Genomic DNA, 27,856 nt, shown 5'->3' with positions numbered 1-27,856 from the left:
CGATGTATAATCCTTTCTATACATGACTGAGTCCAATTGCTATCCCTTTAAGAATTTTGGCATTTATATTCGTGAAGGGTTTTGTTCTGTAGTTTCTTGGGATGTCCTTGTCTGCAGCTTTGGTATCAGGGTAAAATGAGATCAAATGTTCTTTCTCTCTTATTTTTGAAAGGGTTTGTGTTTGATTGGTATTATTAGTTTCTTAAATGTTGATAGAATTCACCAGTAAAGAAAATCATCTGGGTGTGGACTTAATATCTAAATTAAATAATTTAATGTCTTTTTTAAAAGATTTTATTTATTTATTTTTAGAGAGGGAAGGAAGGGAGATATATATAGAGAAACATCAATGTGTGGTTGCTGGGGGTCATGGCCTGAAACCCAGGCATGTACCCTGACTGGGAATTGAACCTGAGACACTTTGGTTCGCAGCCCGTGCTCAATCCACTGAGCTACGCCAGCCAGGGATAATTTAACGTCTTTGATAAAGGTCTATTCAGATTTAATATTTCTCCTTGAGTTAATTTTATCATTTCTGTCTACAAATTTTCCCATTTCAACAGTTGTCAAATTGTTGGCATGAGGTTGTTTAGAATATTCCTTTATAATCCTTTCAGTTTTAGTAGGGTTCAGAATGTTTCCTCTTTCATTCTTAGTTTTGGTAATTTGTATCTTTTCCCCTTTTTTCTTGGTCATTTTACTAAAATTTCATCAATTGCATAGATCTTTTCAAAGAACCAACTATCACTTCCCTTGATTTTCTTGTTTTGTTGATTTTTGAAAGTTGATTCTGCTATGGTCTCTGACTTTGAATTAGGAAATAATTTTTCCCAAGCAAATTAGTCAAAAATTTATAGATTTTCTTTTAACTTTAATTTCTTTTACTTAAAAATGAGTAACGGCATAAATAGAAAAGCAGTTCACATTCCAGATTCCACTTTTATATGGATACGAAGATTTCAAATTCCTTCTTCAGTAAACTGGCTGAGCCATTGGAAAAAAAATTGAAATATATGCGCCTGTATAAATTTCACTACCAACTTATGGCACATTCAGGGCCAAATTATTATGGGGCACTCGATATGTAGTTTTATAAATAAGTCCTGGTTAGTTATGCAGTGAACTTGGCGCTGTCTCTGTATCAATGGTAACGTCGAAGTTATTTCAAGACCTCTTAATGCCTTTCCTTTTCTAAAAAGGATTAAAGCTTTTTGTGATTTAGGACCTCAAAACATTTTCTTTTCTTTTTTCATCTGTCTCTTCCTTTTCATCGGCATTGTGTATCAGAAATATGGAAGTAGATTCTCAGTTGGCTGGCTGCCTCCAGGTTGTCTTCCCTTTCATCTACCCTTCACACCACAGCTAGGTCAATTTTCCGTCTCCTTGTGGGTCTTCACGTCGAGTTCCTCTCATCTGTGTGAATTACTTTTTGACCCAACTCCATCCCAGTAAACAAGATGTTGAGTTGGATTTTTCCTGTTGTTTGGAAGTTATACCTAAGGCCCAAAACTGAGAAGGTAAGATGTGAAGTAGCCCACTTCTAGATTCAAAGAGCCCCTACAAGTTTAGGCCCTGAAAGACTTGTGTTAAAAAGGCTAGAACCAGATCTGTGATGTAAATCACCTTTCTATCCTGAGGTGATGCAGGCACGAATAGGACTGAGGGAGAAATTTGCCTGCCCTGGGGGAGCACAGTCCTCTTGACCAGCATTTGAATACTAACACTAATGCATTTTACTGACTGGGAAGGTGTGGGATCTGCTCAAGATTCTTCACGGGAATTGCTAACCAGAAGGAGAGGAGGACACGAGAGAGCAGTTATTAGGGGAAATGAAGTTATTTATTTTTACCCCAATGAATTGAGATTTCTACAAACCTAATTTCATATACAAAAAAGGACTTTATTGTCATAATTTCTCAACTAATATTTGTTGATTGCTTCCCATGTGTCCGGCACTGTTCTAGGCAAAGGGGATACAGCACTGGAAAACATTAAGTAGGGTCCCTGCCCTCCTGGAACTTACACGAGTCTAGGAGTAGTGCTGGCTGCAAGCGGATGCTCAGTGTCATCAGAGGTATTTTTTCCCCATCTCTCAGATTTTTATCCTTTGCTACATAGGCCTAACTCATGGGCAGACTCTTCCCTCTTGAAGGCCATGTGGCCAGCAGTGTAGCAATTCTAATAGGAAGAGAGACTGTTTTTGCCGGCCATTCCAGTAGAGTATCCAGAGGGTCTCATTGACCTAGTTGGGGCCCATGCACATCTCTGAGCGGACTGGCCAAGTCTAGGTTACTGGTGAGGCCACCACAAATATCTGTGCAAATGTTCAATTCAAAGAGCACAAGCAGGGACTGAAATCCAATTCAGGAATACTTACCAATCCTTCGACTGGTGCACTACTACGCCCTCTGGAGCGGGGGCCCTTTTTGTAATTCACACTGAGGCACTGCAGACACTAAGCGGCCTGGTCACGTGCTCACCTCAGAGCAAAGGTGAGATGGTGTTATCCTCATATGAACCAGATGACCTGAGGGTGGGGAAAGAACAAATGGGGTGCCATTGCCAGAAGACAGGACAAGGGATGCTGGGCAGGCAAAACTACAACTTCAAAACCATGACAGAACCAGGCAGTCCATTCCTGGAAGCAATACTGTATATTACTTCCAGCCAGAAATTTGATTAGGGTGATTCAGAGTGGGGAAGCAGACTTTAGAGACGAATTAGTCCTTCTTCTTACCCCATCCATGAATTTCATTTACATAATGCGGCTCTTAGTACAAATGAAATGAGTCAGCATCAGGGAAGACAAATTGAAATATGACTTCCATACCAAAGGCAATTACTTTTCTTTCTGTCAGCCTCAGTGAGTAAGTGATCTTCTAAGCAGTAGAAATTTTTTGAAAATAGAGGTCAGCATCCAGTTAGGTCATAAATATCTGTTGTGTACAGGATTTTTTAAATTGTGTAAAATACATATAACATACAATTGAGCATCTTAACCATTTTTAAAAATGTATTCATTTTAGAGAGGAAAGGGAGAGAGAGAAACATTGATTTGTCCACTTATTCATGCATTCATTGGTTGCTTCTTGTATGTGCCCTGACCAGGGATTGAATCCACAACTTTGGTTCATCAAAGCAACGTGCTAAAACCAACTGAGCTACCTGGCCAGGGCCTACCATCTTCACCGTTTTAAGTGTACAGTTCAGTAGTGTAAAGTGCATTCATGTTGTTGTGCAACCAATCTCTAGAACTTTTTAAATCTTTTCCAAAATTGAAATTCTATACCCATTAAACAACAATTCACCTTTCCCCACTCCCCTTACTCCATAACAACCATCATTCTATTTTGTTTCTTTATGAATCTGATTACTCTAAGCACCTCTTTGAGTATGCTGAATCATTCAGCATTTGTCTTTTTGTAACAAGCATTGTTATCTCCTCCCTGCTCCCTGGCCCCAGAACAGGCCAGGCTCACTACTAAAGAGATTTGGAGCAGGAGGCCCTGGGTCTGCCCTTTTTCTCTGCCCCCACTCCAACAACCTGGAATGGGGGTGGGAGGTATGGACTGGTTCTGAGATCCTCTGGATCGTGCCCCTCTTTTCAAGGCTTAATTCCCATCCCATTGAGGGGTGGGCAGGCTATAGGTGGTTAGTCAGAGGCCTCCTTATGTAACTGGCCTTCAACCTGGTGGTGGAAAGTCTTCTTTCTTCCTGCTTAGCATGGTGCCTGGCTGTCCTGAGGCTGTTCTTGGAATCAGCAGGATCTTCCTAGGATCCCTTGAGGAGGAGTAGCCTTGCTGCCTTTGGCTCATCCAGCTCTGTCTCCAAACCCTCTTTAGCAGGATGACTTCATAGGCAACTCCCAGCTCCTTCCTCCCCCTGTAACCTCTGAGCTCTTTCCTATGGGAGTGGTGGTGATGATCTTTCCCAGGCCTCAAAGGCTAGGGAGAACTGCAGCGAGTTACCTCTATCCTTTCCTCAGCACTTCCACTGCTGCTCCTTCTCATCTGTTGGCTTAGATGGCTCCAGAAAAGCCCAGGTGTGACTTAGTCAGTGGTGTCCACATGTATCCCCAGACTTGAAGGGAGCAGGAGAGATGACCCCTATCAGAATCTTTCAGTGACTGTCTTGGTGCCCTCCATCAATGGCAGCACCAGGAAAACTCTGTATCTTCCCAGCTGTCAAGTGAGGAAGCAGTCCTCTCTTCTTGCCTCCCCTTGAAGGCTCCACCCACTGACATTACTTGTCCTGGGTGTGGGGTGGGTGCTCAAGGCAGGCGGTAGAAGAGGGACATGTGGGCAGGGAAGGAAGTAACATCCTGTTGCTCTGACATATATATGTACATATATACTTATATATAATATGTTCTTATGTGTGTCATCTATATATCTGTATCTCTTCCTGGATGGTTGTGTAAGAAGTAGGAAATAGTAACTGCCTAAATTAAGGAGTTAGGAGTTAGCAAGACAGTTTCCACCATATGTCCTTTTATATTGTTTGAATAATATTTTAAGGATAAAACCAATAATGTAAGTAATGAATCCAAGAGATTTATAAATCATAAAGCATAATGCAAATAATAGGTTTTTATTGTTACTATTGCATTATCTATCTATGGCAACATTAAATAAAACATCGGGTCTTGGATTTGTTAATTGTGAAAATGCTGACCAAGTTAATTTAGAGTCCATTTTCTTTGAATATTTAATAACATTTGCAAATACTCAAGGTGAGAGGAAAAATATAAAAAATTATATGTGTATTACAGGTTTGTGTGTTCCCTGTGCAAAACACACCACAAAGAGACTGGAAGGAAGCTTCACTAGCTTTGACATGGAGAGGGGTAATAAATGAAGTATTAATTCTGCTTTTCTGTATATCTTACATTTCCTTTTTTTTGAACTGTCATTTTATGTTTTTCTTTTTCTTTTCTTTTTTTGCCAGAGAGAAGGGAAGGGGGGAGGAAGAGAGATAGAGCTAGAGAACATCGATGTATAGAGAGAAATACATGGATCCATTGCCTCTTGCCTGCCCCCAACCGGGGACCTGGCTCACAACCCAGGCATGTGCCCTGATTGGGAATCCAACCAGCGACCTTTCAGTTCACAAACTCGCTCAATTCACTGAGCCACACCAGCCAGGGCTGTATATTTTACATTTTCTACAACAAATTAGTAAATTCTATTTTGAAAGAAAAAAGTCATAACACTTCAAACTTGGAATTTTTTTTAAACTTCATTACAATGATTTGTTGTAAGATAGGAGAAAAGTCACCACCGCGGGTCGTGGGAAGGGGAACCTTGGAAGCCTCCTCCCAGGCTCGGAAGTGGATTAAGGACTACAAGGAGAGGCGAGAAACTTGCCGACCTCCTGTAGGGCTAGAGAGGCCACGAAGAGCCGAAGGAACTTCCGGGGGCGGGCTTTCTGGTCCTTTGGCGGCGGTGGGGGTGGGGGGGAATGTGGGCGGCGTGCACCGTGAAGGTTCGCGATTGCTGGGCTTCCACCTCTGTTACTTTGAAACGGTGCCTGAAATTGGGGATGACCATGGCAAAGAGCAAGTTCGAGTACGTGCGGGAATTCGAGACGGACGACACCTGCCTGCCCCACTGCTGGGTAGTGGTGCGGCTGGATGGCAGGAATTTCCATCGGTGAGTGAGCGCGGCTCTGGGCCGCGCCGCGCGCCGACGCTTCCGGGGAAATCCAACCGGGATCGCGGGTCCTGATTCCTGGTCACCGGAGTAACGCGGCAACCAATGAGCGCGCGGCATTGAGCATCATTCTAGGTGCTGGCTGTGACATGATGGGACGCGAGCTGGTGTGGGTGTTAAAGGCGACAGGGTGTCCCGCTGGTGAGAAGCGGGCTTTCCACAAGGACCTTGTGGAAAAAGCCGCTCTCGGCCACGGTACTTCGGCTCTTCAGCCAGCTGCCGAGCTGTTTTGTTCGAGAGCTGACTGTTCAGAGGCTCACTTAGGCCTTGCTGTGCGCAACACTTGACAGCATGTTCTTGTTTCATTATCAGTAGCAGGATACATGGACTGGGCTCAGGAGAAAAAAAAGTCAAAGAAGACAGAAGTGTAATAAAGGTGGGAATACAGTTTTTTAAAAAGTGCTATTTTAGTAATGATTATTGTAACAAACACTTTTTGAACACTTCTAAGAAGCCAGGCATAATTACATTTGTTACCTTCCCTTAATCATCAGGACAATTCTACAAAGTAAATACTCTCTATCCCTATTTTATAGAAAAGGGAATTGAAGTTTAACAATTATGTCCCCTTTTCTTAGCTGGTCAGGACAAGAAAAACCTGAATTCTTAAGGTGATGGATTAGGTCGTGGCTGGTGGAATGTGTGGACTCATGGCGCCATTACGGCACCTTCCTCTTTGAACAGCCTCTTTGATCTGTGGTGTCAATGATAGGTTCTCCTGCATCCATGCCCTTTTCTCCCTTTCTCACGAAGGTTTTCTGAGAAGCACAACTTCGCCAAACCTAATGACAGCCGTGCCCTCCACCTAATGACCAAATGTGCCCAGACGGTAATGGAAGAACTGGAGGACATTGTGATTGCGTATGGACAGAGTGACGAGTACAGCTTTGTGTTCAAGCGGAAAAGCAATTGGTTTAAGAGAAGAGCCAGGTAATCCCGTAGCCCAGCTCCTTCAGAATCTGTCCTGTCAGCATCTGGTTTCTGCTTATCTTAAACTCAGACTTGCAGACCATAGATGACGTCTGCTGTGTCTGCAACGGCACAATGTTTGTGTATTCCCGTTCGGACTGTTGTCCTTTGATCTGGTGTCTGAGCATTCTTTCTGCTCCATTCCCCATCACCTTGGATTCTGGACTGATTTGGCATTGAACATTAAGACCAGAGAAATAGACCATGGAATATGATATTATGATTCATAGGTTGGCTTTAGCCAGTGACAGTCTACACAGGTATTGCAGTATTACTTAAACTTTTAATAAAGGAGGATTTCAGACAAAACAGGCAAATCTCATATTTGAGTATTTTCAAACTCTTGCGGGAAATAAATCATGTAAGAAATTGGTATTTTTTATAACAATGGTTTCTCTCCTTTCAAAACTTAGAAAAAAATACCTCTTGAACCATAAAGTCACATTATATTGTACAGAAAAAATTCATGTTAGTAAATTATTTATAGGACTAGGGGGAGAGGCAGGCTACAGTTCAAATACATAACTGAAATATTAAAGTAGTTTTTCTTGGTTCCTCATATTTTATCTGTAGGTTTGTGGGCCAGTTTGTGTAATCTCTCTGTCACACCCACAGGCCCTATCAGGGTGTTGAGTTAACGTCTTGTCTGTTCTCTTTTCTTGCTCCACCCATTGTGCCTTACACTCGCAAGTAAGTTTATGACTCACGTGGCCTCCCAGTTCGCCTCCAGCTTCGTGTTTTATTGGCCGGATTACTTTCAGGACCAGCCCCTTCTGTATCCCCCGGGCTTTGATGGAAGAGTTGTGCTGTATCCTAACAACCAGACCTTGAAGGACTATCTCAGCTGGCGGCAGGCGGATTGTAAGTGAAAGGAATTGAACAGATGCAATTAAAACACCAATTCCAGACATGAGAAGTAGTAATCTGGCACAGGTTTGGCCTGCATGTATTTTTGTTTGGAATGAAATATTTAAAAAATTTTTTTTAATTAGTTAAAAGTAATTGAAAAATTTGGAGATTTCAGGTAAATACTATTTCCAGCTTTTTTTTTTTAATTGGAAGATCTGGCGGTAGTATATCTATATTCCCACTTATTGTTGGACAGAACCTCTGCAGTGGCTGCTGCCTTTACACACACACACACACACACACACACACACACACGAGTCAGTGTGCCACAGTCTCCACCAGCCCCTGTTCCCTCTCAGGGCAGGGGACAGGCCACCTACTCGGGTTTGAGATGTTACTCCTGCCCTACATGATTGTGATGAAGTATTGGTGAGACTTTCTCCTTTGGTGTATCTTGGTTTTGCCAGAAGAACTGGAAAAGAGATGGGAACAGTGAAAATCCCATAACCTGGAATGTATACCTAAGCTTAGTGCACAAGTTAACAGGTTTGTGTAAAGCATAACTGAAATGACAGAATAAAAACTCTTAGGAAATAAGTGTGTTTCTGGTTGCCCACTCTCCCCCATGTTTCCTGTGTATGGTTTTGGGGAGGTCAGTAAATATCTCTGAGATCTCTTTCCTTTAAAAAGGATAGAGGTGGGGCTCTCGTATACTTTGAGGCATGAATACTGAATAAAGATCATATATGTATAAACAGTGCTACTTTATTCTCTTGACAGGTCACATCAATAATCTCTATAATACAGTTTTCTGGGCACTCGTACAGCAGTCTGGACTAACACCAGTACAAGCCCAAGAGAGATTACAGGTATAAAAGTCTTACTGTGTTAAAGCTTAACTGTAGTCTTTCCCATGATACTTTGCATTCTTTTAAAGCTCTCTCTACAGCTTTGTTTTGAAAGCATAAAAAAATCAGACTAGTGGCAGCTCTGCTGCTTGCTTGTGCTGTGATGCTCTGTGAGTTACTTCTACTCCCTGAGCCTCAGTGCCCTCCCCTGGAAGATGGAAGCAGTGACATTGGCCCTGCATTCCCACGTGGTAGCGCTTGGCTGGAGCTGAGCTTTGACTGCCCTCTTTAGGCAGGGCATGTGCTCTTCTTTTTCTGCCAGTCCCACCTGACCTCTTCCCTCATGGCCAGGCCCTGCTGGACACCTGCAGTTTCTCAGGTCTGTGACCCCAATGTGTTGTAAAGCGTCTGGGCTCTGGGAGTCAAGTAATTGTACTCATGTCATGTTTTTTTTTATTTTATCCCCTCTGACTTAGTTTTCTAGAGGTAAAATGTAAAGAGTAGTAGTTCCAACCCCATAGGTTATGGTGAGAATTAAATGATGTGATGCCTGTAAAACACATAGGGTAGTACAAAGTACATTGTAAGCACTTAATAAACACTGGCTTTTGTTATTAGATGACAGTGCTAACTTGTACAGCATGAAATGATGAATTGCAACAGCTCTTAATGCAATGTCTGGTCCTTTATAACTATTCAGTAAATGGTTACCATTACTAAAAATAATGATAAATATGTATATATAGGGTCTGGCGCAAATAATGCCCCTTTTTTATTACAAAATCATAAGCATGTAATTCTGTAACATAACTGTCACACTCAAGCACACTATATGACATTTCAGGCGAATGTTCACATTAAAACCATAAATTATTACATCTATATTATTACCCTACCAACCACACTCAACAGGTGTTACTTCTGCCAGATGCTGTATGGCAATAATAGAAATACTAATAGGTCTGTCCAGCTTGGAAGAGCCAAGTTTAGATTTTGATTTCTCTTAGAAGAATAAGAGCAACCTATAGTCTTGGGGAATTTGTGTACACTCTCTAAGCTTCAGAGTCCTCATTTCCAGTATGGAAATGGTTATGAGGGTCAAATAAGCAAATAAACATAAAGCATCTAGTACAGAACAGGTGTCTCACTGTTCCTGTCCCCCTTCACCATCATGACCGGGAGGACTTTGCTACAGAAGAGATTTATTTTTTAGCATTCAATATTATTCTGTATTAGTTGCAAGTATACAGCATAGTGCTTAGCAGACGAGAATTTCTTGAATTTATACATCCAAAATTGGAACTGCGCTTAAAATGCAAATTCTTCACTATCAAAAGATGCTTGGTAGAACACTTCCACTTCTTGAGTTGTTTGTGGAAGTTTAGGTCGAGGTAGAATGGTACGGTTAGGGGTTAGGGTAGAGATAAGACATACAAAGCTTTGCATATCTGTTTTTATTTTCTCAGGGAACTCTTGCAGCAGACAAGAATGAAATTTTGTTTTCTGAATTCAACATCAACTACAATAACGAGCCGCCGGTGTGTAGGAAGGGGACTGTGTTGATATGGCAAAAGGTAATGCTCAGGCCCTAAGAAAAAGGAGGTCAGGGAAGGAGAGAGTCCATGCCGTCCTGAGTTTGTCTTCCTTGCCGCCTGGTGCTGCCGTGACTGCAGCTGCTAACACGAGTTAGGCCCTTCCCCAAACAAGAAGCTATAGATTTACTATTTCAATGCTTTTTTTGTCAGTCCATGCCCATTGTATCAGTTTGTCAGTGAACTTTGTGATCTTGAATCTCTCCTGTAAGTAGAATCACAGAATTTTAGACCTGTGACACTTACTTTTCTGTATCATAATCTCTCCTCAAATCAAATAAAACCCTGTTAAAGGGTTACAGTGCAGATATAAGGAGTGTTGCATTCATAACACATTTAAAGAATATTTTCTCCTACACTGGATAATACCACTGAATGGTCCATCCATCCTGTGGCACCTGTAATAAGAGGCCCTAAGAGATGTTGATGTGAGGGTTCTGATACTTGCAGAATACTCAGGAGATTCCCCAGACATTCATACTTACCTTAATGTTCCGTAATGAGTCTGTGCATTTACCTAAATCCTTCATTCTACCAGTACTTTCCCTCTGTGCCAGCTCCTGGCCACAATGACTTTCTCTAAATGTATTTCCTTCCATCCGAAGTAGTTTTTCTGAAATGAATGTTTTCAAGTATTAAGGGGAACCTTGGGAGCTAGTCAGTCATTCCACTAGCAACTTCAGCTCTTTTACTAGTTTTTTTAAAGCACATTTGTTCTTTGGAGACTTCTTAATTGCAGGTGGGAAAACAAAACTACCATTAATTCTATAGTTATTCTTAAAAAATACTTTACAGTTATTGCTAACAAGGAACAAGAACTCTCTGTTCCTAAGATGTTCTTTTAGAATATAGCAACATAACTCTTTTTAGAAGTATTTTTAATTATAAAGAAATTCGTGTATGTTGAGATATATGTGTATCTGTATATCTCTGGTAAATATATGTATGGCAGAAGTACATAAAGTAAGAAAACGAACCTCCCTCACATCTCCCCCTTCTCTCCCAAGCCCACTCTTGAGTTCACAGTGTCAATATTTTAACTTACCTGTAGGTGGGAGAAGTTACGACCAAAGAAGTTAAGCTGCCCGCAGAAATGGAGGGGAAAAAGGTGGCAGTGACGCGGACCAGGACTAAGCCAGTGCCCTTGCACTGTGATATCATCGGGGATGCCTTCTGGAAGGAGCACCCAAAGATCCTGGATGAAGACAGCTGACCCTGCGCTTTCCTGTTCTGCTGTGCTTAACCACGGAAGGCCCCCCAAGTCTTCTGGCCTTAGGTGGCCCTAGTATCCCTGCTGCCCAGAACAGTGTCCCAGGCGTGACATGGCTGTGGCTGGGAGGGGAGCAGGGAAGGAATGCGTGGATGGGGTGAGGGATCTTGTTCTTTAAGTGGAACGCCTTTTTTGCAGTGTTAAAACATGGTTCCTTTGGTAGAAGTGCATTTTTTAAAAAAATCGTGGTACTATTTTTATAAAGTGAACTATTTTATGCCTTGCCAAATGAATCATTTTTAGATTATGGCACAAGACTTACAAAAACCTGCCAAGCTCTTTCCACCTATGATACAAGATGAGGCCAAAATTTACTCTGGCACACTTGTTCTTAACTAGAGAATCCAGCGACCTTACATCTCACCTTTCCCACCCTTCTACTTGGCATTCATCTTTGGGAGATGAATGTAGGCCACTGCCTGCAGGCTGTCTCTGAACTCAGGAATTCCAGGGAAAACTCGGCTCGGTGTCAGTCTCCAAGTTGGCAACCTTGGCTGTACAAATGTGTAGTTTGGATGTCCTTAGACAGTCTATAGATTGATTTTGTGGAGTTAATCAGCATGACCATCATCTTGCCAGGGGCATTGTTTGCAAGGCCACTTATGTCTTTCTAAGAAGAGTCATATGTATATTTGAGAAGAAAATGTGTGAGAATGAGTGAACTAGCAGGGAGAAACATTCACTCCATGTCCTTTAGATACTTGTTTTTAAAGTCACCTTGTCACCTGTTGGACTTCCTGAAAAAGATTCTGAGGTCACTTTCGTATAATCAGAAGTGACATTTGAATTGGAGAGCAGAGGGGTCAACACGCCCCTCGGGGTTACCCAGCGCAGGTGTCAGCAGAGTCCCAACATCTCCACCTGGTGCTGGCCGGTGGAGGTGGGATGGGTGAGGTGCCCAGGAAGCTGCAGCAGTAATTTCATGCTGCCCAGCTCTTGGCCTCTGAACGGGGGAGACAGTGGGGACAGGTGGTGGGAGAACTCACATTGCCTCTTGTCCTTGTTTCATATTTTAGAGGAAAGAAGTTATTTGGCTCTATTGAGAACTAATTAAGACACAGCCCGTGTCCCAGTGCCTGGTCTTGCAGAATTTATAGCCAAGAAGAACATGTATTTTTGAAAGAGCAACGGCTGGTCTCACGCCTCTCCAATTGATGCCCCATCTGTCCACGCCGTGTTTTCCTTTCCTGTTCTTACTCCACAGGAACAGGAGATGTAGCTCATGTTTAGCAATTGATAAAATCCCTTTGAGAAGGAAAATAAAGGTTTCAGCTCCCTAGGCCCAATTTTTCATTTATTTTTCTCGCACACAGTATATAAGTCCTACTTGGTGTGTGTGTGTGTGGGGGGGTGTGTGTGTGTGTGTCTGTGTAAGCCAGAACGTACATACCTTTCATCATAGGAGTGGTTCACAGGTTTCTGGGTGCACAAAGGTACCTGGGATGCTTGTTTAAAATGATGACCCCATATTTCCCCATGAAGATTTGGGGTTCAATAATTTGCATTTTAACTCTAAAGAGTCCTGATGACTATGGTCATTGATACACCACATTCTGGGCCACAAGGTATACTGTGATAGGCCAAATAAGGCAATAAATAATGTAGCTCTTGATTGGCAAATAAAAGTGGTAAGTAAATTTATAGCACTTTGTATCAAAACATGGGCATTAAAAGTATAAGTTTTCAAGACAAAACCACCCAAAGAAATGTGCTTTCAATGGACGCTATGCAATACTACAAAGGCGCTCATTTGATTTTGTCATAAGATTCGGGGACAAATGCTTGTTGCTTGAATTGCCAGCAGTTGGTAGCTTTGGGTTTTGTTTTGGCACAGAGTTTTGAGCAAATGAATATCCTAGGCTTAATACTCATGCCATAACTACATCTATAGTGCTATTATTGCTTGACGGTTTTTGTTATTTTGTGTGTATTCATTCCAATGGATAGTGCAGTTGTATAATCATTTTCATCTTTTTTAGGACAGAGAATAGTATTCTCTTGCACTTCCTTTCCAAATCTAAAGAAACTAAGATACACAAAAGCAGCCAGTGTAGAGTTAATACTAGTTGATAGTTTTGAGGAGTGGTGGCAGTTAGATTTTTGTGGCCTGTAGGTAACTGGAACATCTTACCTCTGCTGGATGAGGGGATAATTAATACCTGGGCCTTTAGGGAAGACTATCATTTTACTATTAAAAAATGTTTTGCTGAGCAGAGTGTATAAAGTACAGCCAGTCTTGTAAATCCTTCATCCTGTGTTCCAAGAGCAGGATCATTTCCTCCAGTTGCTCAGCAACGCTTAGAAAATCACTGATATAATGATTTTTCTTTAATACTAAGATTTCTGTGTTAGTGCAAATTACTTTTTAAATAGGATGTAGGAAATGGAGGACTGGGATCCACCCACTCTTCATTATTTCATTGTGCACTTAACCAATATTAGCTAACATTCATAGAGCATTTATGCACTCGGCACTGCATCTTTCTTGTTAGGGCAATTCTAGGACGTAGCAACTATTAGTCACATTGAAGATGAAAATGTGAAGACCCAGAAAAGCTAAGTAATTTGAGTCCAGAGAGGCTTAACCCCAACGGTACTATTCAGCATGAAAGCAAATTGGGACATTTCTAGTCCTCTTCCTGCCCACTCAAGCTAGGAGTAAACGGCAGTCCCAGCGAATAGAGACACGCCTGGGGAGTTTGTTAACCTACTGGTCCGGGATTCGACCCCAGGGAATCTGGAGTGTTAACGAACACGCTCAGTGAAATACAGATGGGGAAACAGCTTTAAAACAGATTAACCCGTCACCCTTGCCCCGAGCGGTGGGGAACCCTGATAAGCTGCAGCTGCGCGCCACGCCCCTGGAGTCGCAGACCGCGGACTTGTGCTGCCCTCCCGCGGCCGCGCCGGCGCAGTGCGACCCCGCCCCGCGGCTGCGCAGTGCCGCCCTCTGGCGGCCCCGCTCCTTCTTCCCATCGGCCTCAGCTTGCGGGCCTTTCAAACATGGAGGAGCGGGAGCGGGGGGCGAGGTCGCCTGGCGCCGGGAGCCCGGCGGGCCCGCCCAGCCCGCGGTTGGATGTCAACTCGGACAGCTTCGACCCGCTGCTGGCCCTGTACTCACCCCGCCTGCCTCCCATCCCCTACCCCAACGCGCCCTGCTTCAACAACGTGGCCGCGTACGAGACCTTCCTCCGGACGGGGTCCCGGGGCGGCGGGCGCGGGCGGGCGCGGGGCGCAGACCCAGCCTCAGGGGCCTCCGCCGCCGCTCGACCCTCCAGCAGGACCCGCCGCCGTGCGGACGCCGCCGTCCCGGACCCCGAGCGCATCGAGCGCCTCCGCCGCCTCATGGTGGTCAAAAAGGAAGGGGACGAGGCCGACCGGGACAGCCGCCGGCCTCCGGGCCGGAGCAGGAAGGCGCCGCGCAACGTGCTCACGCGAATGCCCTGTGAGTCCGGTGGGCGCGGACGAGGAACTGGCCGGCTGCACGGGAGGGGGCGGCCCAAGGGGCACATGCGGGACGATGGGGACTTGGCGTATTAGGGTCTGTACATTTTAGGGGAAGGGTCTTGTGACGGTTTGCCGAGATGGTCAGCAACTATTGGGGAGGGGGGTTGTGCTTGAGTGCCGTGGGAAATGGGAGCGGTCGTCCAGAGTGATGAAGGATCCGCACGAGCCCTGAGGCAGAGTGGAAAAAGCTGGAGAGGGAATCGGGTGCTATGGGGAGGGTCTGCATAGGTAATGGGTGTCGGTCTGCAAAGGTGGTGGGGTGATGAGGAACCTGCAGAGAGCACAGAGGAATCTGCAGGAATGGGGGCGGGGGGCGGGTCTGGAGAAGTGGGGCCTGGAGACCACAGGAAGGGTTTGCAGAGGTGACAGCAGGTCTTGGGGGCCACAGACGGAGGAGGTGGTACACAGCTAGCATTAGGGGAGTGAGTGGTCAGTGGGGTGTGGGAACGATGGAAGGGAGTGTGGGGAGATGTGTTCAGATGGCGCAGGGGGACATAACCTCAACCCCTGCACGTTAAGTGACAGCTCCTTCTCCGGTGCTGTAAGTAGAAGGGTCACAGACTCTCGATGTGCACCTGTTCACTTTGCCAGATCTCAAGTGCTAGAATGCAGCAGGCACAGATGCCACTAAGACACAGACACTGTTTTACAGCTCTTGGAGCCTCCTAATAGATCCTTAGAGCAAAGCTGTAAACAGCAGAGGTTGCTAATGTGTGAATTAGGTCTTGTATAAACGGAATAAAAACAGCCCAGGGTTATATCTTTAGTCATCTGGCAAGCAGTTCTGACATCTGCCAGGTGAATGCAGTGACCTACTTAGCCATTCAGAGCATCTATGTCCTGATAGCTGAATTGTGACATTATTAGATCCTTGCCTTCGGAATGGAGGGTTGTGCTAAGCAAGAGTATATTTTGTTTTATTCCTAGAAATGTGTTTATTTAGAGAGAAACATCCTGGAAAGCTGTGTGCTGTTGGGGGTGCCTCTGTCAGGTGGTTCACCTTGCCAGAGCAGCCTTGCCCAAGTTTAGGGTTCACCCCACATTGCTTGTCCTGCAGTAGCACAAAGATGGGGTATCATGTTCCTAAAGTAAGAGCAGTTTGGGGGACCTGGTTTTGCCTCTATTTTTTGCCACATCAGGTCTTTGAAATGTGCCCCAGGTCTCAGCATGTAACATTCCTTTCCATTTTGCCAGTTATTGCTTTGCCACTGAGATTGTCAAGGAAAAGAAATATTTCTATGTGGCGGACGGCTTTCCCTTTACCTGGGGAGCACCTGTGCTGTATGTATTGTTCTGGCAGAGCGTGAAGCCCAGCTTTGTGGATTTACCACTTTAAAATGTATGCCAGGAATCAAGGCCTCGGTTTGCTCTGAAAATTCTAGTCATGCCACTGGAAACAGTAGTGTGTGTGTACATGACGGAGATAGGTAGGCGTCACAGAGAGTTATGACCTTCAGAAAGCAAAATAATAACAACAAAAAACCCCCAAAACCAAAACAAAAACAGAAGCATGGATGAAGACTAGATGTATTCAAGAAAGAGTTCCTGTAAGGGTAAACTTTAGGTCTTGAAGGCCTAAAGGCAAGGCCTTTGAAGGCCTTGAAGGCAAGGAAGACCACAGTTCCAGATACCAGTAATTATTTGAAAATCAGGCTGTTGAGGTGTAATTTACGTATAGCGAAATACTCCCTTTTCATGTTTTGAAATCACCACCACAGTTAAGATACAGAACACTTCCATCACCCAAAAAGGCTCCTTGTGCCCCTTTGTAAGCCAGGTGATAATTCTATTGCTGCTGATTGTAGCTACTATTATTTTTTTTTAATTTATTTATTTTTAGAGCGGGAAGGGAAGGAGAAAGAGAGAGAGACAGACAGACAGACAGACAGACATCAATGTGCGGTTGCTGGGGGCCCTGGCCTGCAACCCAGGCATGTGCCTTGACTGGGAATCGAACCTGCGACACTTTGGTTCACAGCCCACGCTCAATCCACTGAGCTATGGCAACCAGGGCTATAGCTACTATTATTGAGCACATATGTGCTCTACATTTTGCTAAGCTCTTTAAATGCATTGTATCTCATTTTGCCCTTAGATGCAACTTTGTAGATGAAGAAACTGAGGCTCAGTTATTACCTTTTAGGGCCCCCTAAAGGGCCCTAAAAGCTGGTTAGTTTGCAGCTGAGAATCCTGGGTTTGTCCAGCCCCAGGGCCTCTGTGCTTACCCCGTACGCTCATCTCAGGGGAGGAGGAGGAGAGGACGTCATTCTTGTGCTTCCTTGTGTGCTCGTTTTTTGGTGTGTGGGGGGTGCTGCATGTGTGAGGCTGAGGGTGTGTATCCAGAGCAGTGAGAGTGGAATTTGGGTCCAGAGAGGGACCTGTTGCTAGAATCCATGGAAGAGCCAGCTGGAAGAGTTTCTGTTCGACTTTGTGATGATAGAGAGTGGGAACCGTGGAGTGTACTCTTAAGCAAAAGCACTTTCAGAGCAGATGTTTTAGGAGCTAAGTTTCTGGCGGTAAAACGCATTTGAGGGTGGAGAAGAACGCAGGTTTGACTGCCTCTGTGTGAGCACCGACTGCCCCGCTGCCAGCTGTTTCAGTTTAGGCCAGTCACTTAGACCCTTGGGGGCCCCAGCTTCCCCATATGCGAAGGGAGGACCACGATAGACTCCATTGTGGTGAGGTTTAAATTAGTTAACACCTCTAAAGCACTTACAACAACAATCTTCCTTAACATGCAGGAAGGTTCTCGGGGGAATGTGAGATGTCCCTGGTAGACTGCCATCAAAAGCTTTGGTCAGGGTGCATGTACTCTGCCTCTATTGGCTGTTGGCTCAGCTGTTTACTAGGTAGGTGGGTGACTTTGAGCAAACTATTTCAACTTTCCTGAGCCTTGATTTCCTCACCTATAGACTGAGTGGAAATAAGGCTACCTATGTGTTAGTTGTGACGATTAAAGAAAATAGTGGTACATAAAGTTAAACTTACCACAGGGCGTGGCCCATACTGAGGGCCTAGTAATTGGTGATAATGATGGTGACAGTGATGATGGTGATATGGTTGGTTGTGAAGGAGAAAGGTCTTAGTTATTGAGAATCTCTTGTTTGAATTTTGTGATGGCCATGAGCAGGGAGAAAAGTAAGAGAGGAGCTTTTCAAAGTGACCTGGATTTGGGAGGGTGTGGCCCAAGCACAGTGGCAATGGAAAGGGGGGTTTAGAAGAAAAGTTTTCTGCAAAAAAGGTGCTTTTTTTTTTTTTTTGCCTTTGGTCATATTAAGTTTTTATTAGCTTAGCTCATACTTATTTGGAGTTTGTCACAGAGGCGGCTGGAAAGAGGTCGAGAACGTGAAGCTCATTTTCGCCTTGGCAGGTTGCTCTGATGGGTGGTGCTGGTGTTGCACCTTTGATCACAGAGGGAGAGAAATGCTTCCTGGAACGACACCTTATTACACTTTTGGAAGGAAAAAAAATCAAGGGAAAGACACAGATGTGAGAGATGAAAGACCTGAGTTTCCTGTTGGTTTAGTTAGAATAGAGGACTTGTTAAGCCACATGCTTGTCCTTCCTCTTTGATTTGGGGGTGTGCAGGGAGAAGCAGTGCCCTATTTGCTTCCAACTTAGATACAGAATGGTCTTTCCATTCTTTGTGGAAACACATGTGTAAGGGGGTGAGGTGGGGGCAGTGTCTGTGTATGTAGGCAAAGCGAGTAATCCAAGCACTGTAATCAGTTTTCTAAGTATTTGAATTATGGAGATTTATTCCTGAGTCTAGAAGCTAACTAGTCCTCTAACTTTATTTTATGAATGAGGAAACTTGGACTTGTAGAGAGAAAATTATTTACCAAGGTCACACTGAAAGTTGTTTACAATGTTGGATTTAACAGTTTGTAACACATATCCAGATACATGTACACCCACACACACACACCAAAGGGTCCGAGAATTTTAGACTTGCTAGAGGAAGAGTAGATGATGAAGGTCAGACCAAGGTTCTCACGTTCCTTTCCAAGGCTGCTGTTTCTGCCACTCTGTATCACCTGGTGCCTTCTTGCTGCATCTTCAGTCTGACATAAGCTCCTACTTCTCACTTTATGCCACTTTCTTTCAAGAGTATTTTCTTTTATTAATTTATCACTGCCATCATTTATAAGCCCATCCGTGAGTGAAGAACAAGGTCAAGAGTAACCAACAGAGTTATCCGAACCAAACTGTAGACCTATTGTTCTATTTTTGTGCCACTAGAAAGAAAACCGTCATTTTTTGTTTGTTTACTTTCAATGGCAGTGACCTCCAAAGAATTCTGCCTTGCAAACTTGGGAGGGAGGGAAAGACTGAGACTGTACGCATGAATGTGCGAGTGTGTGTGTGAGAGAGAGAATGTGTATGTGTGTGATTTTCTTTTGAGAGGTTGTATATACTATGTAGTATAGGCAGCAAATCATGAAGGGTAAATTAACATGAAATAAAAAAATTCATCTCTGTTCCCAAGCTCTGCAAAAAGAATCCGTCATGGTAAAAGCTGATAGTATCATCCCGGCACTCTTATGCATTGCCACACTGCTCTTTTTACGTGATGCTCATCAGCAGTCTCATGGCAGCCAAATGTTTGGTAGGTGCCTTTCCCCCAGCAAGGCTTGGAATACAAGCAGGTGCGTGACTGCTAGTGTGAAGGTGATGTATATTGAAACACTTCAGACATAAGAAGATTTTTGGTGCTTTGGAGGGCTCAAGCTGGATATGTGGCTCACAAGAATTATCCTAAAAAACATCTTAACAAGACACAGAATGAGAAGAATCTAGCTGCTGTGTACATTTAATGTGGTATTTCTTTTTTGCCCAGAAAGGTTTTAAATTATGATGCATCTTAGAATCATAGACTCTGGGATGTACAGAAGGCGAAACTTTTGGATGATAGCCATTCACATGGTTTATCCACATTGTGTTGGAATCTAGTCTCATTCCAGTGTGTGTTGTGTGTTGCCTGTAACAGCCATATTGCCCATTGGGCTTCCCTGTCCCCACAGTGAGGCTGCCACTGCACAGTGCTGCCTTGTGTTGCTGGGACGGATGGGTGGCCTTGGTTGTCAGTTCTGGGAGTGAGAGCAGATGTTCGTGCTACGCTGACTGTTCTTCTCTTGTTTCAGTGCACGAAGGCAGCCCTCTGGGTGAGCTCCATCGCTGTATCCGGGAAGGGGTGAAGGTGAACGTTCACATCCGCACTTTCAAGGGGCTTCGGGGCGTCTGCACGGGCTTCCTCGTGGCGTTTGACAAGTTCTGGAATATGGTAATTGAGCCTTCCGCAAGGGGCTGGAAGAACCTTTGGGGATTAAATCTTTTATAAGTCTAAAGGTCCTGAGTAACCTTATTCAGCAAAACCTACAGAATAACTTCCCAGAAAAACTAGAATCCTTACACTCTCTTGGGAAGCCACAAAAAGGTTCTTTTTATTGTTTTCCTTAAGGCAGTGACTTTCAGTTGGGTAACTTTGCCCTCTCTCCCTCCCAGGGACATTTGTTAGTGTCTGGGGACATTTTTTTGATTGTCACACCGTGGAACAGGGTGCTCCTGGCATCTAGTGGGTAGAGGCCATGGGTTTTGCTGCATGTCCTACAATGCAGACAGCACCCGCCAACAACAGAAATGTATCCAGTGCAGAATGTTTTTAATGCCAAGGTTGAGAAATCCAGCCTTAAGGAATAATGACTTATTTCACCTGTTTAGTAATTTTACATTGATTTCCTATTAAAAATATTTATCGGCATCTCACTTTGGCTTGGCACAATGCTAAGTACAGAAGTTTCAGGAAGGAACTGTCACTCTTCTGTTTTTGGAAAGATAGAAAAAATATAATAAAGATTACATTTTTTAAAAAGAAAGATAATACTTTGCATGGTGTTTGCTTATGAAGAAGTGTACACACACTCCCAGCCTTCTAGAGGCTACTGTTTACTAGACACTTGAAGAAAAGAAGGGATATGTTATGACATAGCACAATGTAATGTGAGGCATTTAAAGTAGGAGCCACCAGGGCTTCCTGGTGTTTCTCCTCCATGTGGTCATCCGTCTCCAACTTTTCTCTTCCCTGCACTTTGTCTGCATCCATGCATTCCCCTGCATAATAATAGTAGTTACTAATATTTAGTAAGTGCTTATGTGCCAGATACTATACATATATAATAAGAACTTTATATATATATTATTTCAGTGAATGAATTGCAGATATATTTCTGTTTCATTTCACAAATGAAGGGGTTGAGGCTACAGATTTTGGAAGATTGGTCCAGATCACACTGTTAGTAAATGGAAGTACTAGGACTTTATTTTAGTTCTTTCTGACTTTTAAAACCGTGTTAACCATCATGGAATCAGAAAACCTGGAATCGAATCCTAACTTTACCACTTGGTAACTGTGTGACTCTAGGCAAGGTAATTTCTGAGGCTCAGTTTTCTCACCTCTAAAATATGAAGAAATATATTTTATTATAATTTTACCTTTGAAGGAAAAGGACTTAAGAGAACATATGTAATGACAGTGCTGATAATCATGACACTGTCAGCTTATATTTGTACAGTGATTTACACTTTTCAAAGTAGTTTCTCACACAGGATCTCATTTGATCCTGACAGCTGTCCTGTGTGGCTGATCTCTCAATGGTGAGAATTCACCAGTAATTCATTGTATAACTCTGGTCAGTCTCTGTTAATTGCTTCATAAAACTTAGAGACTGGAAAAGGAGAAGAGGCAATTAGTAGTGCTTCTCAAAGTGTGTCTAAGGCTGTCCTGCGGCAGAGTCACCGGGGATTTCTGGTTAAAACAGAAAGTTCCTAGGCTTCATCCCGACCTGCTGAATCTGAATCTCTAGGACGGTAGCAGCCTTGGATTCATACTTGAATAAGCTTCCTAGAGTTTATGCACAGTGAAATTTAAGAACCTCTCTGCAGTTGTAAAGGCCCCTTACCACAGTAGAAATTCGTCTTATATGGTCGTAGCCACTTGGAAATCCTACTTAGAGGGTGCCAGGTATTACCATTTTTTCTCTGCCCAGTGGCTGAGTCACCTCTTAAGTTTAATTACGCTACAATTAGATGTTATTCTGCGTTTAAAATTTTTTTGAGAGCTATAGAAATAGTATTTTTTATCTCTGTCTTATTTTCCCCTTTGGGCTGTTTCTCTAGGCACTTACTGATGTGGATGAGACCTACCGAAAGCCTGTCCTAGGCAAAGCGTATGAGCGGGATTCTTCATTGACTCTCACCAGGGTAGGCCATTTCTCCTTACTTCCTGGGCACCCAGCACGCTTTCAGCTTAGGAGTTAAAGTCACTGAGCCCAGTGAGCATGTTTCCTAGTGGGAAAGCCGTAGCGCTGCCAGCCAGCTGTGTCTGGCCCAAGGTCTTCCTCAGGCTGTCTTCTTATGCTTCCAGCTAATATCAGATGAATTCATGCTTCTGACCTGCAATAAGTTACCTCTTAGAGGGCCTAAAAGTCTTTCTCTTTTACCCTGTAGAAATAAGCAGGTGCCTTTTCTCTTGACATACTTGCTGATTTATCTGAGTTATGGGTAGAAATAGAAAAGTCATTGCTAACTTTTTAAAAGTTGTGAAGCAAGTTGTCCACAGAGCACAATGAAAGAATTTGGTCTTTTTTCTGTATATTGGAATAGGGATGCTAAGGGCTAATACTTGTCATTGCTTTCCTTGTAGCTATTTGATCGACTAAAACTTCAGGATTCTTCCAAGAAGGAGGCAGACTCTAAGTCTGCAGTTGAAGACTCCACTCTGTCCAGATACTCCCAGACATCCACTTGGAAGGTAGCGTCAGTGTGGGGAAGAGGAGACACTGACCGGGGTTCACGCAAACCTTCCCGCTCCGTTCCTTCCTCCCTGCAGGCGTCCACAAGGGAGGAGTCCCGGTCCGAGCTGTCAGGGAGGACTCTGCGGACAGAAGGGTCTAGTGTGGGAGGTACCTTTTCCAGAGCTACCACACTTTCTAGGGGCCAGTCCCGTAAGAAAAAGAAAAAGCCCAAAGTAGATTACCAAAAGGTATTCACTAGACACATAAATCAGATTTTCATTCGAGGAGAGAATGTCCTGCTGGTTCATCTGGCACAGTGACCGCTCAGCCTCACTTGAGCTTTGGCTTTTAGAAATAAAATGCATGAACTGCTGCTATGCTGTATCCTAGTGTCCCAGTGAATCCCTGAGTCGGAATGATTCCCTCTGGTACTGCATGTGTTGAGGAGGTAGCCAGGCTTGGGCTCTCGGGGAGATGAGCGCCCTCAAGGGAGACAGGTCTTGGGAGGGTGGGCGTTTGCATGAATATCAAGGCTAAAGCTGCACACGGGCACATACATCTGATTTGGGATTGTGGTCTACTTCAAACACTCAAACCAAAGATAAGACCTTCCATTTGAATCAGGAGTTATGTTGTCAGTTGAGTTCACCCCATGGACTCCATAGCATGGGGGAAAGAAACTCTCGTTGTACAAGGTGGTGCGCTGAGTACTCATGAATTCGAATCTAAGAGGAGCAGTATACCCTGCCATGGAGCCCTGCACTCATATTTTGTAACTGACTGTTAAATTTTGCTCTATACCATTTTCTCTTAATCAGGAACTGTAATCTGTGGATATCTATAAGAGCTCAGAAAGCTGCCAACTTATGTAAGGGTAAAATATGAATAGTTGGTGTGCTTAAAGCAGCCAGCAATGAATGCCCTGTTTTTATCCCTCTCCTTATTATGGAAAGGAATAGGGGACCTCAGTGGTCTTTCCTTACCAGTGGTAACTTCTGTGAATGGCATACCAGGTGGGACTGTAAGAGGCTCACGTGGTGGCTTCTTGTCCTTCTCTCTAACTTCTGTGGCATGGTGCTAATGCATGTACCCTGTGTATTGCCCCTTTCTGACCTGTCCTGTGAGCTTTATGGCAAGGGACTGTGACCCTCATGTCTGGCTTCAAAGAGAGTGCTGCATGAACTCAGTAATACACATGTGTCATACAGCTGAGAGTCCCCTTTCCAGGCAGGGCTGGCCCAGTGTAGAATATCTTTCCGAATGGTTTTCCACGGGGCAGTGGTGGTAGTTTCATTATTTTCTTGTGTCAGGCCAAAGAGGTTCTCACAAACGACAGTGGTGCTGCCCGAAAGGGGCACCTTGCTCACAGCCTGACGGCAGTCGCAGGAACACCACAGCGCTCGCTAATGCTGCTTGAGTCATGGTCACGTGCGGAATAGGCGACATCGCGACACAGACTGTTAGGCAATATTGTTTTTTGTTTTGTTTTGTTTATATTTGGTTTTATTGTAGGTAACTCATGTTCAAAGCGAAAATAAGAAATAGCTACTAGTTAAAATGCTTGAAAAGAAAAATTTCTCCTGCTGTATTGGTTGTGTGACTTAGATAAGCCTTTGAAAAGCAGGGTTAATAGAGTTTATGGAGCCAGGATGCCTTGTCCTTCTGCTAGCTGGGTCACGGGCTCATTGTATAACAAAAGGAGAGCAGGCTTAGTCCCTCTGTGCCTCTGTTTTTCCCTGTCAGACACTTTCCTCACAGGGGCACTGAGACTGTTTTAGGAAGGCATTTCAAACTTTCTGAACATGTGTAAGTGCCATGAGTGGTTTTTATTAACTCTATTTCATAGTTCGGTAAGAAATCTTACAAGCAAGGCAGGTGCCACATAAGGAAGTGATCCCTGTAGGTGTCATAATTATGATCTTTCTGTGGTCAGAAGGCAGTGATATCTTCAGGAACTATTTTCCATGTTCCATTCCTTTCTTCTAAGGGACAATGGATGTTTCAGAAGAATATCTTCAGTAAGAGGAGAATAACATTTCTTTGCTGTGCCCCCTACATCCTAGCCCCCACTATCTGATCATTGTCAGACAGAATTCCCCTGAACTTCCTAGGGGTTTATATGACAGTACCAGAGGGAGAATGAGCATCGAAAAATGACACATCCCCACAAGGGAATTTGTGGAAACTGTTTTGTTTATTTATTTTTTTTATTTTAAAATGTATCTTTATGCTTTTTGGGCCAGAGCAGACCCACTAAACATTCAAAGAGGTTCCTGGTCACAGACTTGGAACAGTCATCTTTGGGACCTGCCAGTCTCATCTCTTCTAAATGGTGTGTCTGAGATCTTGGCCCTCCAGTTAGCAGTGTCGTGTTAGCCCTGCGGCCCCCAGGCTCTGCCTCTGCACTGGCCCGCCCATGTCCGGCCGTCCCCATCTGCCTCCCCGCTGGCTCCTTGGCCGGGAGCCGTGATGGATGCTAGGTCCTCCCAGTACAGTTGAGCTTTGAAACGAGAAGGAATATAATCAGTTTCTATTCATTCTAAAGATTTAATCATGTCTGACTAAATCCAACCTGATTTACTTTAAACACATGCTTTCTTTCATGTTTGTATACAATTTTCATATATCCATATAGGACTGATGTCCTTTTCTGCCCAACTTGACAATCCCAGCTCTGAAAATTATTATAAAACTGTGTAACCTGTTTTACGTGCCCATTTATTTGTTTGGTTTGGACAGTGATCCCAGAATGAATGAACTATCTAATAATGTGCTTTTTGTACAAAGTGTGATACTTTTTTAGAAAAGTCAGTTTTTAAAAATCATTGCCTTTTTCCTTATTATTGGAGAAATTTTTCCTGAGGAAGAAAAAATAGGTCCTAACAATGTGTATGCTGCTCAAAACAATGTGCTAATCCAGACCTTACAGTGAACTGCTGTGGAAATGACTGAGTCTCTCTCGGGAGGGGGGAAGGGGCAGAACGGTAGGGTCCCAGGGTCTGAGCCCCCACCGCTCGCCCCCAGGGGCTCGGAGCAGCTGGGGAGCAGCATGGCCAGCTTCGGTGTTCTCCCGGAGACTTGGGTTGGGGAACGTGGTAGGAAGAGCACTTGTTTTTGAACATCCAACTTTGGTTCTTCAGAGCAATCCCTAAACTTGGGGATGTGTTCTCTAGACATTTTCACAGGGCATACCTCTTTTCCTGTTGAGGCGCTCCCAGGAGTTCCCAGCTTTGTTAGGTAAGAACAAGGGATTAAGAAATGGAAGATAATGGTTTCAACACCCAGAAACCGTGTGCACTCTTTGCACATAGAAGTAATTCCACTGTCTACCATGAGGAGGACTTGCACCTCCGCTGGTTCGTTCTAGTGTCTGGGACGCATTTCTGCTTCCTTTCGGGACCATCTTACGGCAGAGGTGGGCCGTGGGGAGGCAGGCAGTGAGCGGCGGTGGCGGCGGCGATAGCCTGCTCTCTGTGCACAGAGCGTGTCAGGTCAGAAAGCCCAGATGCCATTAGTGGTGAAGTGTAGGTGCATCGGAATTCTATCTCTGAGTTGTCAGTGGATCGGGAAGGCTTTTTATCTATTTCTGTGGTGAGACAGTCCAGGAGCACTTCCAGAGACTGCCAGGTCGTGAGCTGTGAGCTGCCCTGAATCCTCAGAGGCCTTCCAGAAATGTGGGTGCACTGCTTCTATCCCTTGAGAAAGCATAAAAACCTGACTTGGTGAAGAGGACATACTCGTGTTCCTGTCTGCACTGTACCTGCAGCAGCTGGCACGGGTAAAATCGTGAAATAGAATAGATTCTATAAATTACTTCTTTAAATTTTGTCTTTAGAAAAAAAATAAATTATTCAAAGACAGCTGGCTGTCACTGGTGCTGCTCTAGAGTTTTCCAGTCCTTTGTGTAGTTTTTTATGAATGAGATGATTGCTGTGGGAAGGTCAAGGTTTATATAAGGGTATCATGGTATAAATGTAATGGTTTCCCAACTGTTGTAATTGTTCTTTTCCTGTGTCAAATACAGAATGCAGTCAGCCCCTTTTCAGTAACTTCTGTTCATCAGCCCATGTTTTTCTGGGCAGTAACTGCTAGAAGGCTTTTCTTAGTAATTGTATAGCAAGAATATCTTATCTGGGCTCATGTTGCAAAGGTGGGTGGTCTGTCATTGCTTTCTGGCTAATTGAGTTGATGGATTTAAGATAAGCCTTTGGGGTTCCTTGCCACTGTTTCCTGGGCTCTGAGGAAGGGTTGGACCTTCGTACTCTCAGTGTTTTGAGTATTTTTTCAAATGTTTGTAAGTTCTCATGCACTCCTCTAGTAAAAATGAAAGCTTTCTGTCAGGAAATGGCTTTGGATAGTTTGGAGATCTGGGGGGGAGGGCAGCGGGGGAAATAAGTACACCTGAGACCTTCAATTGGTCTTTTATTTATTGAGAATAGAAAGTAGTTTGATAAGCAACCGGAGTTAGTGCTGCTTTAAAAATACTCTCTGAAAAGATGGAACTGCTCCTCAGGAAAGCTATAAAAGCTTTTCCCAGGACATTGCAATTGCTTTTGATTTTTGGTCCTTTGGAACAAACGTCTGATGTTATGTTTTTAGAGCTCTGGAGGAAAATGTCTAAAACTTTTACGGGATTTTATTTAAACAAAGATTATTGGGCTGGATCTTGTGGGAGCCGGGTTCTAGGGCAGTTGTCCAGTTCTTCTTCTGTTGTCCTGGCAGTAAAGCGGGTAGTGAGTTCTATCTCGAAGAGTAATTTACTTATTTCATACTGACGCCGTAAGACATGAGCCTCCGGGGCTACCCTGGGGATACTCCCCTGCACCGTGACATATTACTGTTTTTGTAGACAGGGCTAAACCTGGATGACTCTGAATTTAGAGTTTTTCTCCTCATATACCAGCTGCTAAAAGAAAAACTGTGACTTGTAATCCTGTCTTGGAAATTACTCCTAATGTTAAGTTCACCTAACCCCTTCCTGTTTAGGGAGGATTGCTGCTAGTAACATCAGTTTGCATTGTTCTGCTTTAGATATGTGCCATATGGGAGTCTGGAAGCTGGAATAAATATGATTGTATTAATGTACTGGCTGCTTTGTCTCTGCTGATTTGGGTGGGGAGGGGAGAGGAGGCAGGGAGGTCTGTTACCAAGAGAAGATACGGACCCAGAAAGTTAAAACATTTCAAACAATGACATTGTTGTAACCTTGTGCCTTTTCTTTACCAAAGCCACACATCTAGATTTCTATCCTTGGGGTAACTGTTCCTCCAAGTTTATTTAAAGTTCATGCTTAGAAAAGAAACTTGCCCCACATTGT

At 43.9% G+C, this 27,856-nt stretch overlaps 2 protein-coding genes across 5 annotated transcripts; both read left to right on the top strand.

Annotated features, from left to right (window-relative positions):
* The first annotated feature begins 5,445 nt into the window (after positions 1-5,445).
* On the top strand, positions 5,446-12,512 carry THG1L (tRNA-histidine guanylyltransferase 1 like). 4 transcript variants are annotated; one of them, XR_006783980.1, is made up of 7 exons: positions 5,453-5,651; positions 6,465-6,641; positions 7,372-7,541; positions 8,310-8,398; positions 9,844-9,951; positions 11,021-11,241; positions 12,256-12,512. XR_006783980.1 is itself a non-coding variant. In XM_045824226.1 (6 exons), exons 1-6 carry the CDS (start codon positions 5,461-5,463, stop codon positions 11,180-11,182), a joined length of 897 nt encoding a protein of 298 aa, XP_045680182.1. In that variant the 5' UTR covers positions 5,446-5,460; the 3' UTR covers positions 11,183-12,512. The 4 variants fall into 4 exon arrangements, 2 of the variants coding, with proteins under 2 accessions (XP_045680182.1, XP_045680190.1); XR_006783978.1 differs by having other exon boundaries at positions 11,021-11,336; XM_045824226.1 differs by having other exon boundaries at positions 5,446-5,651; positions 11,021-12,512.
* A 1,713-nt stretch (positions 12,513-14,225) lies between these two features.
* On the top strand, positions 14,226-27,594 carry LSM11 (LSM11, U7 small nuclear RNA associated). The gene is made up of 4 exons (XM_045819517.1): positions 14,226-14,684; positions 19,891-20,030; positions 21,923-22,006; positions 22,449-27,594. The coding sequence occupies exons 1-4, from the start codon at positions 14,243-14,245 to the stop codon at positions 22,857-22,859; spliced, it is 1,077 nt and encodes a 358-aa protein (XP_045675473.1). The 5' UTR covers positions 14,226-14,242; the 3' UTR covers positions 22,860-27,594.
* The last annotated feature ends 262 nt before the right edge of the window (positions 27,595-27,856 follow it).

The sequence above is a fragment of the Phyllostomus hastatus genome, unplaced genomic scaffold, assembly GCF_019186645.2.
Source record: "Phyllostomus hastatus isolate PE091 unplaced genomic scaffold, TTU_PhHast_1.1 phas_contig_150, whole genome shotgun sequence".
NCBI lineage: Eukaryota > Metazoa > Chordata > Mammalia > Chiroptera > Phyllostomidae > Phyllostomus > Phyllostomus hastatus.
The sequence above is the reverse complement of the archived record's forward strand: the minus strand, read 5'-3'. Positions and strand labels throughout refer to the sequence as shown.